We start from the raw sequence: 15943 nt of genomic DNA, 5'->3' as shown, positions 1-15943 counted from the left end.
TTCTTCATTTTATGTTACAGATTTATTAATAATTATAAACATTTATTTTTTTAACATTTATGTTTGGAATTTGGCTTCTGCTTTAATCCCATCCATGCAGGTGAAACACACACAGTGAGCATACGTGCCCAGAGTGGTGGGTAGCCATTGCCGCAGCCCCAGGGAGCAGAGAGGTTGAAGGGCCTTGCCCAAGGGCCCAACAGTGGCAGCTTGCCGAGCCCAGGTATCGAACCCACAACCCTGCCATCAATAGCCCAGAGCACAAACTACTGCGCCTCTGCTGCCCCTAACTAACTAACTAACTAACTAACTAATAAATAGACTTAGTTAATTGTCTGTATAAACGCGTATCATAATATTTGGTTGATGCACCTTTGGCATCAATTACAACTTCAAGGCATCTTGGGAAAGAAGCTATGAGTGTGACACATTTGTTTGTGGACATTCTTGCATATCCTTGCAAGCCCGAGCAATGGTACACAGCCATTTTCAGCTCTGTCCACAGATGTGACTCTGGCTAGGCCACTCAAGGACATCCACAGACTTTCTCTGAAGCCACTCCTTTGTTCTTGTGGCTGTGTGCTTCGGGTCATTGTCATTTTGAAAGGTAAATTATCGCCCCAGTCCGAGGTCCAGAGTGCTCTGGAGTAGGTTATCTTCAATGACCTCGGTATACTTAGCTGCATTTATCTTTCCCTCTATCAGGACTAGTCCCCACACCATGATGCCGCCACCACCATGCTTTACTGTAGGGATGGCATTAGCCAGGTGATGAGTGTTGCCTGGTGTCCTCCAGACGTGGCGCTTGGTATTTAGGCCAAAAAGTTTAATTTTGGTTTCATCAGACCAGAGAACCTTGTTTCTCATGGTTTGAGGGTCCTCTAGGTGTCTTTTACTAATGAGAGGCTTCTGTCTGGCCGCTCTACCATAGAGGCGTGATTTGTAGAGTGCTGTCCAGATGGTTGGTCTTCTGAAAGTTTTTTCCATCTCCACAAGGATACGCAAAAGCTCTGTCAGAGTGACCCTCATGTTCCTGCTCACCTTCCCTGATCGCTCAGTTTGACCGGGCGGCCAGGTCTTGGAAGATTCTTGGTGGTTCCAAACCTCTTCTCATTCATTTATGAATGATGGTGGCCACTGTGCTTTTTGGGATGTGCAAAGCTGCAGGGAGTTTTCTGTACTCCTCTCCAGATCTAGGCCTTTACACAGTCCTCTTTCTGAGGTTTGCAGAAAATTCCTTAGACCCCATGGCATTGTCAACTGTGGGACCTCTGATTGGCAATCCCCAGTCATGTCCAATCAATTGTATTTACCACAGGCAGACTCACTTTTGGGTGTCAGATCAAAGGGTGTGCATATTATATTTTACATTTTAAATAAATTAGCACAAATGTCTAAAAACCTGCTTTCACTTTGTCCCTGTGGGCTATTTGTGTAGAACTCTTAACCTACTTTAGAATACGAATATATGCAGCATTTTGGTATCCCCATGGCTCAAACTTGCAATTTCTCAATAATAGGGCCAATGCTTAGCCAGTTGTGCCCTTTAGGATTCTGAGTGGAAAGGCACTGTCTGAACAACTGTACTGGTCACAACGTTATCACTGGTCAGAGTTACTTTCTTTCAGAGATTAGGCAGATGAAAAGATGTTCCTCTTTATAACCAAAAGCAATTAGCCCATTCGTTACTGTCCATTTACCTAAGCCCCTCCTCTCAATGTATATGGTGATGTTCCAGTTCAGTTGTAGGGTCTTTTGTGAAGGCTCTGGTGCAGCTGTTGGGGCTTTCATCGCGGCCCCCTCTCGGCCTGGCGTTTGACTGAAAAAGGTCACGCTCGTAACTTCCGAGCCGGCTCCTCTTACCCTCTGCCACATGCCAGGGACCCCTTAAGGCCCGACCCACCCGCTGGCTGCTGGACGGACTTAAGTCCAGGCGTGCGGCATTGTGTCCCCCTACCCCAATCACGCAGGGACCAGCTGTGCCCAGAGAGACAGGCCGATAGAGAGGGAGAGGTAGGCCTGCCTTGGTGATGTTGATGCTATAAATATGCGTCAGGCTCAGTTGAAGAAGTGACAGCTGTGCGCTGGAGCAAGGGCGCTCCTCAGCAACGTCCTCCTCTCTCGACCTACAGGGGGTGAAAACACAGAAGACACGTCAATGGAAGTGAATGGCACACGATCGTAGAATTTTAACTTTTTTTTTTTATATTGACCAATATAATGGAAAATCAGTTTTACAAGATTTCCCTCTAATATGAATTGGTTAGAGCATAGTTTGGCAAAAGAAATCAAATCGCTAAACAAGAGCGACTTTGTATTTTACTGAGATAAGATTGGTGACAATCATAGGTCCAGTGTTTGTTGGCAATGTTAGCCAAGCATTTCCTCTTCTAAACTAACGAGACACATATCAGATATCAAACTTCTTTGCTCATCGACTTTTTGGGGACCCTGCATGGAGTCCTTTTTGTAAAGTCTGTTATTTATCTTATATCTTATCTCCTGAAAGGGTTGACCAGGAGGTGCTGCAGGTAGTGTGTATACCACTCAAGCCTGGGGTTGGATTCGGTGGTGGTGGTAGTGGGGTGGATTCAGTCCTCTAGTGGCTGTGAGGAGTTTGATGTGTTCTCCCAGTGCCCATGTGGGTTTCCTCTTACTACTATGGTTTCTTCTCCCATCTCCCAAAAACACACATGGTGGGTGAATTGGCTATGCTAATTTGACCCCTAAGTATAGGTGGGTGTGGGACTCTGTAATGCTGTGGCCCTCTGTCAAGGGGGTATCCCTGCCTTACGCCTAGTGATTACAGGTAGACCCCGGACCCACTGTAACCCTGACCGGGAAGAAGTGGGTAAAGAGAGGAATTGATTAATTAATTAATTAATTAATTAATTAATTAATTAATTTTACCTTTATGGCTTCGTTTGGATGGTCCCTGACTTTTGCACAGTACAGTTTTTTTACATTTCATATTGCATTAAAATGCTATCTCTATTTACTGGAATTTGTAGCCTTAATGAACCAGTGAGAGGATACGATGTATATAAAGGAATCTTGCTCGATGAGGTTAAAAAAAAAAGGATTTGACAGTATGCCTGGGGTTTGACAGTAGAACATGGGTCACTTTCTTTGCATGTGTTCTCGATTCAGCGTTGTGCTTTGGAGTGTGTGTGTGTGTACGTGTGCATGTCTGTGTGTGTGTGTGTGTGTGTGTGTGTGTTGGGGAGCATCACTTCTTTTCAAGTGTGACCACCTGTCTTTTGTTGTGAGGTAAATAAATAAATAAGCACGGCCGGGCACCAGCTGTCCCTGGCAGTCCGTTCAGAGGTCAAGGGCTCCCACCGCTGGCCTCGCGAGGTGAAGACGTCCAAGTTTCGACTTCACTTCCCCTCCAAAGACTTCCCGCCGCTCGGGGAATACATGCAAATGGGCCGGCTCTGGCTAAATGGAAATTACACTGAGAATTTTTGATCAGCGAGGGCAAAAACATAACTCATTAAGTCAAAGCGCTGCGAGATGAGGCCGGAATGCATAAGCAACAGAAGTGTGTTTAAGTCCCTCTTTCCTGCGTGAAGTTGATTTTGAGCTCTTGGAGAGTTTAAACGCACTAGGACCCATTTGGAGCACCTCTTGAACCTCCTCCGAGCTTCTTTGAGCTCTGTGATTGTCTAGAAGGCCTCCCTCACACCCTTATTTACAGTCAAGTGGCGACCCCAGTGTCTTCAGGCACTGTCGAGTGAGTTTTTCGAGGCTTCTGGTTTCAGTTTCCTGATGATCCGGTTGGGATTTGGTCACGCCACAGTGGTTCCAGCGCTCCAAGGGATAACCCAAGAGTCGCAGAGGACAATAGGGAGGCCGGACCAGAGTTTCCAGACAAAGGAGGTTGTAGGATGAGGCTGGGGTTTCTGTGTGGGGGGGTGAGAAGTGTGTATGCATATGCACTGGGGGGGGGGGGTCCCGTGCTGCCTTGTCTGTGGTCCTCCCTGAGCGTGTGGTCCTGGTGGGGGCAGGGCTATGGGAAACTCATAGGCCAGCAACTGGGTTTTTTTAGATGTGCAGCCAGGGAATAATTAGGAGCTCACACCCCAAGAAACATGGCCACTGAATTGGCTCTGAGATTCCAAATTAGCAACGCATTTCTTCTTTTACTCTCTCTCCCACCCACCTTCTCCTCCCCCCACCCCACCCTCCTGCCCAAAACTGTTTGTTTGTTTGTTTGTTTGTTTGCGAGAATGCAAATTAGCATTGAGGCGACAGGGGCCGGTATTTTCATAGAGGAGGAACTTCGCTGGGGCAAAGGGAGCGACGCGGGATGCTTAAGAATAGGCGTTTGTCTTTGTGCAGCTAATAATAGCAGTGATCCTCAAGGTGCTGCAACTTAAAAAACTTACTTACTCTCAATGCTGTTCGTCCTTCAGGGAAGTGCCCAGTTGGGAACAGCCTTAAACCATGTTCGGAAAGATGAGTGTCATAATCATCATTATCATCAGATTCATCTAATGTAACATGTTTTTCTCACTGGTAAAATCAATACAATGCTGTTTGACTGGGGTGCCCAAACTTTTGCGTATGACAAGATCAATAGGAGCTCTCTAGGAAACTGCAAACAGTTAGATCAGTTCGTATTCTACATGCTGTCAAAGCCTTTTTAACCTAATTCTTATTACCACAATGTGTCCACGTTTCCCATGACCAGTATTTAAATTGCATTAGTATAGTTAAGGAGCCCATATCTTTCTTGAGGTCCACTTGAGGACATTGTGTGTGAGGCTTTGAGCTCCAAAAAGGGTTAACATTCACTTTTGCTGAACCTAGCCGGCCAGCGGCTGGCCTAGAAGTGGCGATTTCGCTTTCGTTGAAACACGCATGTGACAGAACTGCCTCGTTTGCCTAGAAAAGTACTATATTTCACCAGAAAGCTAACAAGTATATGTGCTGCCGACAGGGAGATGGAATCTTGAGCTAAGGTTGGGTCCCTTGCTTAAGATATTGTCATGAAGGGAAGTGGTGTGAAGACTGTGGCATTAACATATGTGTCAAAGTCTGTATTGATTCAACATCACCCAGCATTACTACTACTATTATCAGCGCTACCACGCAGACCGCAAGCCTATATTTTTTCATCCAAGTTTTCTCCCCAAAAAAAAGGTCAATTCCCACCCAGTAGCTAGGACTACCTAGCAAGGAATCCCACTATGCCACCAGAACAGGAGGAGTGAAGGCTAAAATGTGCTCTCTTTGAGGCAAATGAAGCCGTACACCTCGTCTTTCTGAAAACCACTAATGCGATCAAACTTGGAGGGGAACACTAACTGCCAGTTAGCTTCCAAACCATCAGCTTACAATGCAGGCTGTTTCGAGTTACTGCGCCTTTAAGGTGGATAAAAGATAAATGAGCTGTGTTCTGATTGACTATCCTGTACCGAGCCTCATTCAAAAAGTGCTCAGATCTGAAACACTATTGAGAACTGCAGGGTGGAGCTAAACTGTGGTAGGCTGAATAGGCAGGGATAAGTAATAAGTAGGCTCCATAGTAACACCAGAGAAACAGATATGGACTGTGTGGACTGGGGAGTAAACTTTAACAATGTGGGAGACCAGGGTTCAGTTCCTGGTCTGGGTGACTATGCTGTGCTACACCAATAAGAGTCCTTGGGCAAGACTCCTAACACTACATTGGCCCACTTTTGTAATATGAGTAACCTTGTAAGTCGCTCTGGAGAAGAGCGTCAGCTAAATACAGATAATGTAAATGTAAAGTGAGGGAAATTCAGCTAGTCAGTCATAATAGGAATCTGCGAAAGTGTTACCTAAACTTCAAAGACTCCCATGAAAAGTCTAATGAAGTGGAAGAAAACATGCATAGAAAAATCAAAATTGCAAAATACAGTTGTTGTACACTATAGTATTATATTTGATCTGCTCAACACCACCAATTTGCTTTAATTTGAATATTTACAAAGCAATAAACACACACATATATATACTATTACTGTAATATTAATGTAATAAAACCTAAATTAACCTTTGTATGTGTTTGCACAAAATAGTACATTTTAGTCTTTTAACTTCTTATTTGAACCATAATTCACAGCCATATTAATTTGTGGCCTCAAGATACACTATATGTTAACATGTTGGTGGACACCCCTTTAAGCTGCACCCACTGCTGATCACTGCAGCTGTGCAAATGCACACACACAGCTTGTCTAGTCCCTGTAGAGAAGTACTGCAAGTAGAATAGAAGTCTCTGGAGCAGATAAATACGAACCTACTGGCACCATGACTAATGCCACATGTGGGCTAGAGGGGTATAAAGCCCCCCAGCATTGAGCTGTGGATCAGTGGACCGGTGTTCTCTGGAATGAACTGGTGCTCCATCCACTAATTTTGGGATGAGGTGGGGTGGTGACCTCTTTAATGTCAAATGCAATCAAATCCTCACAGCAATTCTCCAAAATGTAGTAGAAAGCAGGAAATCCCCCCCCCTTGATTTTGCAAGAAACAATGAATGAACAGGTGTCTCAATACTTTTTGTCCATATAGTGTATGTGTAAATATGACCTGTGGTGTTGGTATGATATAGTTACCAACTGTAGCTAGTTCTGTCTTTATTTATTGTTGGTGGGGAAAGACACATCAAAGACCTACACAATAATGACTTTGTTGTCTGTATACAGAAAGCACGTCTACTGTCAAACAGTTGACCTTATTTATGAATAGACAACTGGAGAGATCTTCCTTGACAACTACGTTAAGGTCATCAGGAGGACACTCTGGGCCACCTCGATGTTCAAACAGAAGTAGCAGCTGATGTGAGCACAAAAAAAAAAACAGGAGGAAAAAAAAAAAACAGTTTACCATCTGTAAAGATTATCCATTAATATTCTGTGAGGCCAATTAACAACCAACACCAAGACCAAGAGTGTCTGCACCTCAAGAAATACACGCCGGGTTTGCACATAAAATGTTCTTTTTAATCTATGCATCTTCTAAATAAAGTTCTAGTTCAAGATTGTCACTTTTTCACAGCACACGCACAAGGGTACACATCAAAAGCGCCAAATAAAAACCACACAAGTTCCAGATAATGAAAATAAAACTGCCCCCCCCCAAAAAAAAAAAATCAACCAGTGTTTTAAATCAAACAGATTGTCACCTACATTCACTAGAGCACTAACATTGAAGCATTCGTTTCCTATAAAATATATGTTTCTTATCAAAAAATTATATTAAATCTAATGGCACTTCTACAAAGTCTATTAAAAACGTTCTCCATTTAGTAGCATCTTTCATTACTCAAGTCAAACTCGGAGATACAGTAAAATCTTTGCACAAGAAAGAAATCAATAAATATTTCTTATGATTATACAATTTCACAGTCTGAACCTCAGAAGACAATATTCCAGTATGAAGGTTTATAGTTATATGCGGCCTCTGGTTCGAACCCCTTCAAGCCATGGCTTGATTTTATTTATTTATTTATTTTTGAGCATGTAGAGTTTGATTAGTGTAGGATTAGTGTCAATGCATTGTCAACATCTACTGGCTGTTTGCTGGTCGCATGGGAGAGATCATTCTACTGGCTGGCTAACGGTCACTTACACATAGCTATGGCACCACAACAGAAAGTGTTAAGCCCTGACTGTTGTTCAGACCACCAGTTCCAAACGAAATTCCAGAACATGCCTGCTACCATTATACACTCTCATAACACTCTCTTCTCTTTATTCTCCAATTAGCCTGGATTTCATGAAAAAAAACAAACAAAAAAACATAATCGACGTGCCTTTCATTTCATCAATCCACAGCCACACAAATGAAAAGTGTGCACGACCTTAGCAGCTTAAGCTGCTTGTTGCCGTTACAGATGTCTTGAGACCTACTGGTATCGAATGAGTGTTATTTTAGGCCTGTAATAATGCCCAGTAGTTACATTGCTGTTGGATCAACTGTTGTCTCAACAAGGCACATACTGTGTAGAACAATCAAGTAAATACATACGACTTCGGCGATGAACGAAGCTCGAGTGAAGTCTCCCAGTCAACAGTTAAACGCACGGGTTTTAAAAGAGAGCACCTACAATCTTTCAGTAATAGCTGCATCGAACAGGAGATCGTCCAGGCTTAAGGGACACAACGCAGCTACATTCCAGTTCTGCTCAGAGTAACAAAAATGATAACGTTCTCTGAAATTGTTCAGTTCGGAAAGAAGCATGGTTCCTGCTTCTGGCGAATTCTGGCAAATGTTTGTTGGCGCTACCTGCTGTACAGATTCCAGTGTTTCATTCTTAAACATAGAGAACTTGAATAATTTAAATTACAGATCTGCTTTTGTTTTCTGACAGTCGTCAAACAAATGTGCAACAAAGATGAAATGGTTTGAGAGTGTAGTCCAGCCACTGAGAGTGGAGCGATGAACCATGAGCGTCTGTCCTTGATGATGCCAACTCTCACTGCCTGTCTTAGCAGTCTTGCACCTTGTACATTTCGCGAGACCGATGAGAGAAACCCACATGCTTTCCAACCCCCTCAGTAGTTTAGGGCAGGATATGATGTTCAGCTCCCATGAGGAAGACCTAGGAGTATGGAAGCTGTCTTTAATAGAGGACATGTACAGGTGTTCAGCAGTCGCGGGTCCTGTCGAGGTTGTGCTTTATGGGCTGTTCCAGTGCTCCTTCGAGCTCTTCCGGAGCCAGTTGGGCGCTGCAGCTCGTTGGCTTTAAAGCTGACGGGAAGACTTTGACTTCAAAAGTCGGCGTGGAGAACCGCAGCTTTTACGAGAGATTACAGATGTTCTCGACTCGAACGGTGTGGATAAATTAAATACATATTTACAAATACATATACAGTTAGAAATAGCAGCCTACAGAAGATCAGTCTCGTATCTACAGTCTACGTATGCACAAAGCAAGTGCTTCTTAGCATCTCTGGAGTCAAATCTTGACAAACGGGGATTAAGATGGCTTATCTACAGGAGATACAATGAAACGATAAACCCACATACAGCAAGTGATTTAACAATCAACTGTCCCAGTGGAGCTGGAATAAAGTACCGGCACAACAAGACAATTAGAACTGAAGAGTTTGTCTAAACTTCAGACATCCAAACTACAGTAAACCCTGAACAAACAGAACTAATAAATAATTCTAATCAAGTTTTCTCAGGAAACAAAAAGAAGGAAAAAAAAAACTAGTAGGACACAGACTTTTTAGTGCTACTTCACATCACAACTAAACAACCAGCTTAAACCAAAACAATGAAGTCAAAAAAATGAAGAAAATCATAAAGAAAAGAAAAATAAGCAAACTGTTGAACCCTGCATTGTTCAGTGTTCTCAGTTTACTTAAAGACCCACTGGGGCTTGAGACTGATGGCATCACTCTGCTTTACTCAGTCTGTTAAAGGAGTCATATCAACAACCAACAGATTAATATCTCATACTAACAGGTGAGCTTTCAAGGACCACCACAAATCCAATCTCTTGATCTAGCTTACCTACACTTTGCCCAATTCATAAGCTCATTTCATTCCATTTGCTGCAGACAATTTCTGCATTACTCACAACAGAACTAGTGGATATTAGCTTTATATGAATGACAACACCCTTGATACCAGATTGCCTGTGCAGTACTTTTGTTCCTTAGGGTATTGTTTTCTTTTCAACTGATGACAGACTTTAATAACAGGCGATCACACTACCCTGATTTCCCAGAGCTGAAGAAAAACAATGACCGGCTTGTGTTTTGTTTGCTAAACTAGATCAGAGAGAAAATGTAGAACGGTACAACTTAACCTAAAGGTAAGAAAGGTAGTTTTTTTTCCGATGACTAATTTTAGTGTTTCAATCCTTCAGTAGGAAGCAATCATTTTCTACAGTCTACATTACAAAACCTGGGAACATTGACTTCAGAAGATCGCTGCCAGTGACTGACCAAGTGCATCAAATGCCTTCACTTCACACCTCTTCAAGGGGTGGAGGGACCCTTGGGTGACCCCAGTGCTTCATACAATGCTTAGCTCTACATTAAAATACAGCAAAATACTAGATATTATTACAGGCAATAAACACCTGTGCCCAGTTGTGTGCATATTCACAAAATGCCACTGTGGCCTAGGCTTTAGAGAAGGACACCCCTCTAGGCTTAAAGCGATAGCCTGGCCGAAAAAATCCAATTCACATGGTTGTCTGCTTATCCCAAAAGCCAAGATATTTGGGGTCTAAAGTTTTCTTTAAGCTATATAGTTGAAGCTATATGGCTCAGATACAGCACTTAAAACCATGCAGACTCCCTAAATGAACATGTTATCTTGAACAGAGCTGCTGCTTCATAGTGCCATCTATATAAATGGACTAAATTATGGCCACAATGGAGGCTCTTCTATGATGACCCCAAATATATTTGACTAAATGACCTAATGTGATGTGGTTTGAGGTGAATGTCTGAGGGATGTTTATGCCTTTACGGCCGATCAACTGCTGTTTAGGGCATGGAGAAATCAAATTGTGTGGATTGGATTTTTACGCAAACTATCGCTTTAAGTACTTCATATGCAGCTCTACATGTGAACGGGAGTTCGAAGGCAGTCCCAAGAGGCAAGGCTCTTTTAGCCAATGGCGAGGGTCTTGACGAGGGCGCAGTGGAACTTGCGGATGTGGCGGTAGAGGTCGCCGGACTGCGTGAAGCGCCGCTCGCACCACTTGCAGGCGTGCGGCTTCTCGCGGGTGTGCACCACGGCGTGCCGGCTCAGGTTGTGAGAGTACTGGAAGCTCTTGCCGCACTGTCCACACGTGTACGGCTTCTCGCCCGAGTGCGTGCGCTCGTGCCTCTTCAGCGTGTACATGCAAGAGAAGGTCTTGCCACACTGAGAACAGGTGGGCGCCGAGCCGTCGGGCGACAGCTTGGAGCGCGAGTGCGAGTCCCTGTCGCGGAAGTGTGAGCTGAGGTGCAGCTGCAGGGTGTGCGGGCTGGGGAAGGCCTTGCTGCACAGCGGGCAAACGCACACCGGTGGGCCCCCGGCCGGAAGAAGGGCTCCGCTGGACGTGGAGATGTCGGAAGATGCCAGTTCGTCTTCGTCGTCGTCCTCGCTGTCGCCAAGAAGCCTCCCTCCCCCTCCTATTCCTCGTCTTGCCTCTCCTCGACCATCCTCGCCCTCCTCTCGGCCGTGGCTGCGGACACACCCCCCTACACCAATCCCCACCCCCACACCGACTCCCACCCCCACGCCCACAACCAAAGCCCCCACCCTTCCTCCTCCCATTCTCTCTTCTTGCTCCTCCTCCTCCTCCCCCATGTCATCCTCCTCCTCTTCCTCCTGCATCATCAGGTGCTCCTCCAGGGCTGGGCCACTGCCGCCACTGCCAGGGAAAAGGGTGGTGAACCCTGTCACCAAATTCCCAAAGCGGCGGCTCTCTGGGCCTCCTGCTCTGTCCTCACGTTCTGACAGCGCGTCGTGTTCGCTGTGAACAAGTGGCTCCGTGCCCTGCTGCTGGCTGTCGAGGGCCAGCTGTCCCGCGCCGTCTCGGCCCGACGGCGGCTTGAAAGACAAGTCCAGAGCACAGTCCGTGTCGTCCGCCGCCCGGGACCTCTGGGACGGCGTGGCGGCCGGACCGCTGACACTGGCTTTTGTTTTTCCAGCTGTTTGGACACGGGGCTCGGCCTCGGCTGACACATAATTGACACCTACAAGGTCCGGGGACCCGACGGGGTGACCGTTCGCCTTCTGCCTCACCGGCGCGGGCCTGTCACAGTCTGTGACAGCCGGGCCGCCGTCGCTGGTGTCCATGTCATCTGCTGGGGGGGCCCTCAGGGGGATCTGCTGCACTTTGCCGGGCTGCAGCTCTCCGTCAGACGAGCTCTCTCTGTCCAAGCAGCTCAGGCCCATGCCGTCAACGAGCTTCTCGTCCAGGGAGCACAGCTCCTTGTCTTTCAGCCGGCCTTTGCACACCTTCACGATGTCGTACATGTGGAGGTAGCTGGCGGCGGCCAGCACGTCCTCTACGGGCAGGGCGCTGAACTCCAGCTTCCCCTCATACATAAATTCGAGGAGCAGGCCGAACGCCGGGGCCGTCACAATGTCACTGTTCAGATGCACAACGTCCCTTTTGTCTAGCTGGTCCCTGTAGAAGAGGTGGAAGTACATGCTGCAGGAGGCCAGCACGGCTCTGTGCGCTTTGAATCGCGCCTCGCCGACGAGAACAGTGCAGTCACAGAGGAAACCTTGGTGACGCTGCTGACTCAGACACTGCAGCAACTGGCGGCTATGGTCTGGGAACTCCATTCTTCTCTCATAACCTGGCGGAAAACAGGAAAAACTGGATATTAAATAAACGCAAGGCAGTCATTCACCACGACAAACAGGCTTGTGGTGCTAGAGGCCACTGGAGACAAATACCAGTAAACCCAACCCCATTATTAACAAGAGTAAAGTTATGACACACACACAATGTTGATTACTTTAATGCCATTCATTCATTAAACACTTCAACCAATTCAATCAATCTGACATTTGTTAAAATTGCTTATACACAGAAATGTCCTACGCATCAACACTCACACACACAGCAACTTTCACCGCCTCTATAGCTCGCAGGTCAACTTCAGCTACATACTGTGAGCATATAAACGTACAGTATCTAGAACCAAACGAGGTTTCAAATACACCCGGACGTCTAAAAACATCAGGTTCTAGCATTAAAACGAGTCGAAGCTCTACACGGTACCTTCGTAAGAGCACTTAGCTGAGCTCATCCCTTCCCTTCCCTTCCCTTCCCTTCCTTCGCTCCGCACTTCGTACTTCGTGCTCCGTGCTCGGCTCGTGTGTGCACGCACACGCGCGCGCGCCAGACACAACGACTCGAACCCGCGTGCTCGGTTCAGAGCCCCTGGAAAACGAATCGCGCTTTCCACGCGCGCTCCCGAGCCTTTCGTCCTGCGTCCAGCCCGGCGAGGAAAGAGCCGAGCGAGGAGAGAGCGAGCGAGGGAGTGAACCGGCGCCCCGCTCGCTAATTATCCCGCAAGCTGTGGAGTCAGCTGCTCTGACATCAGCGCGGTGGAAACGCTCCCTCCAGCTGTGCTCGCCTTTACGCCATATGTTACTGCACATCGAGCGACTAGAGAGCCGTTGTTTCAGACTTCATGTCAGACTGTTACAAACACCACCTCCACCTCCTCCTACTCCACTGTTAGGACCTAATCCACCCAAAACCAACGAGGAGGCACGAACTCTTTCCCTCACAACAAACTCCCTGAAAAACTCCCGAGTAAACAAATAACAGCGTGCTAAAGCTAGCTAACTAACTAAACCCCAACTAACTTCGGGGAAAGTTGCTTTTATAGGTTCGCAGAGTCCCTGTGAGCCTTTTATTAAACGGGGGGACTTTTAAAACACCACTAGCTATAAACAAGTGCACACTTTAATCGCCGTTTTTAGCCAAACTAGGTTTTAATCCCGGAAAAAAAGCGATAAAATCGACTCGACGCGATAAAATCGTGTAAAGCAGCGAAAAGTGACCGACAAACTAGCCAGCAAATAACAGCCAGCCGCAGAAGCGGTCGGTGTGAACAGCAGCAGCTTTCGGTGGGAGCCTTTAACAGCGCAGGAACTCGACACAACTGCAGCTCGGGCTGAGGACGAGCCCAACTTTAGAGCCCGCGTCTCGTCGCCTTGAAAACCCGCCATACTCACACGAACAGCGGCTCTCGGTGTCTTCTCAGATAGTCCGTCGTCCTTTCATGGTGTGTGGCCAGATGTGGGGGTCTCGGTTGTGTTTGTTGAGCTCGGTTCGACCCCTCCGAGCGAGCAGCGCTCATAGCAGCAGGAGCAGGAGCAGCAGCAGCAGCACTGCGCTTGTGTCGAGCAGGTTGTTTAGTGGTCCAGTCTCGCGATAAACGCCGAGCACAGTTGGACTGTACTGCTGCTACAACTCGCACCGTGGCAGCAGCTAGCCCCTCTACAGCTGTGCTACCTCATCAATTACAACTTTAGCGATCCGGTGCTGGAATAATACACATATAATTACAACTAAATGTAGCCGAAGGCCACAACCTATCACTGCTCTAACTCCCAGTGGCAGGCATTTCTTCCAAAAACCCAACACGCGTGAAGATTGCTTGCTACCAATGGGGCTCTTTTTGCTGACGCACATTGTTAACAGCCATCCATTAGAGCAAGGGGTGCTCAAACTTTTTTTTTTTTAGTCTTAGGGGGTTAAAGTGCAGCATTTGTGGGCCAACAAATACAATATATGAATATAGTAAGGTTGGTAGGTTTATTTTATAACACTATAAGTAAAATCAGAATGATTTATAGTATATAAATAGGGCTGTCCTTTCATTGGGTGAGGGGATGTGGCTCTGGGGGGTCAAACCAACCGTCCTCAGGGGCAGATAGGGTTGACCTTTCATTTATTTGGTGCAAAGACTTCGCTTATGTAGATGCGTTCAACTAGCCATGACCTCAAGATTCTTTGAGAACATATCTATAACACTATAATCGCTAGATATATGCACACAAACAAACAAAAATGCTCTAATGTAAAAAAAAAACCCTTAACAAACCAACTTGACCCAAAGCCAGGTGCGCTCCCTCGCCAGCAGTTGCTGAGCATTGAAAAAAAAAAAAATCCAAGGTCACAAAACCAGAGACCTTTTAGACTGAGGCGTATCCTCACGTGTACCTCCCCAACGAGAACGAAGGGGGACCTCAGATATAGCCGAGAGCGTCAAAGTAAGAGCAGTCCCTTTCTCAAGAAAATCAAGTGCCCACTCGGGGGGCGTTGGAGACGTTTAGCAGTGAAGAACCTGGCTAAGTTGTTTTTTGAACATTCTAAATTGTAGCTATCCCATCAAGCGAGCCCAGCCAAATGCATTCCTCTCTTTTCAGTAGATTTAAGTGTATAATTAGAGGCCTTTGGAGACACTTCCCGCCTTCTTTTCTGTGCATTGTTACGGGGGACTGATGTGCTGTGTGTGTGCAGAGTTGAGGGCTATGGGGCTAATCCTGCTCAGGGCTGGAATGCCTTGGCACTGACTCACCCCTTAGCCATGCTAATGTTGCCCCACAGCGCGGCGTTCACAAGCAGCCGCTCAGCAGTTCATATTTCTAAACTTGTCAGTGAAGATGCTTCGGTAATGACACCTGAGTTTGGGCAAAATTAGCTTTGTGCTTTGGATTAGGATGACTGCGCACAAAGTGTGCAGTGTGAGTGTCCTCTGATCGGTTACTGGTCTAGAAAGGCCCTAGTCGGTGGGCCAGGCCTACGCTCTCAGAGCGTGCCAGAGGAAGCCTCCTCACATGCCAGTCCTGAAAAGCGCTCCAGTTGAGATTCATTCATTCCCATCCACTTTGGAGAATGAAATACTAAGTACATTATTTCTTTTTTAAGGGTTCTTCAAAGGTTCTTAGGATCATGTAGAACTAAGACAACTCAAAGAACCCTTTGGATGCTTAAATAGCTCTTCGCCTGGTTAAAGAGTTCTTCGGATTGGTGGAAAACCTTTAGAAAAAGCACCGACAAAAAGAGTTCTACTGTTGTTGCTGCCAAAGAACCTCTTTTTCAGTACTATATGGAATGGTTTTTGCTTGGAGTGTAGTGGACATAGAACAAGGGCATCATTTAACTAAAATCCAGCTCTCTACTGAAGCTACATTTCCTGCGATCCATGAAAACCTTGGATCATGTCAAAGGGAGTCAGCAACAGTAACAACACCATTACTGTGGAGTACATCAAACTCATGTTTGGTGATTTCCAGCAACAAGTGCTATGTGGATCATGTTTAAAGTGTGAGGAGGCGTGTGTGCGTGTGAAGCGGGAGGTTTGTAGGCTCAATAGGCAGTATGAATATTAATGAGACCACTGGCAGTCCGCCATGGACTTGGGCGAATTTTATTCAGGAATACCATCCGGTCTGGAAGAACGTTTATTTCGGTGTTTGTGAT

At 46.1% G+C, this 15943-nt stretch overlaps 1 protein-coding gene and 1 pseudogene across 2 annotated transcripts; both read right to left on the bottom strand.

The window, feature by feature from the left end:
* Positions 1 to 676: 676 nt before the first annotated feature.
* Positions 677 to 4690, bottom strand: LOC140563939 (uncharacterized; annotated as a pseudogene).
* Positions 4691 to 6871: 2181 nt separating this feature from the next.
* Positions 6872 to 13839, bottom strand: zbtb42 (zinc finger and BTB domain containing 42). 2 transcript variants are annotated; one of them, XM_072690501.1, is made up of 2 exons: positions 13690 to 13839; positions 6872 to 12296 (listed from the first exon to the last, which is right to left on the bottom strand). In XM_072690501.1, exon 2 carries the CDS (start codon positions 12280 to 12282, stop codon positions 10609 to 10611), a length of 1674 nt encoding a protein of 557 aa, XP_072546602.1. In that variant the 5' UTR covers positions 12283 to 12296; positions 13690 to 13839; the 3' UTR covers positions 6872 to 10608. The 2 variants fall into 2 exon arrangements, with proteins under 2 accessions (XP_072546602.1, XP_072546601.1); XM_072690500.1 differs by lacking the exon at positions 13690 to 13839 and adding an exon at positions 12725 to 12769.
* Positions 13840 to 15943: the final 2104 nt, after the last annotated feature.

The sequence above is a fragment of the Salminus brasiliensis genome, chromosome 10, assembly GCF_030463535.1.
Source record: "Salminus brasiliensis chromosome 10, fSalBra1.hap2, whole genome shotgun sequence".
NCBI lineage: Eukaryota > Metazoa > Chordata > Actinopteri > Characiformes > Bryconidae > Salminus > Salminus brasiliensis.
The sequence above is the reverse complement of the archived record's forward strand: the minus strand, read 5'-3'. Positions and strand labels throughout refer to the sequence as shown.

Bases quoted from the DNA above. Each gene is read 5' to 3' on its own strand.
- zbtb42 (XM_072690500.1), bottom strand. From the start codon at position 12,752: ATGAGCTCAGCTAAGTGCTCTTACGAAG. The intron at 12,297-12,724 runs GTACCGTGTAGA...GTTTTCCGCCAG, and splicing joins AGCTAAGTGCTCTTACGAAG to GTTATGAGAGAAGAATGGAG.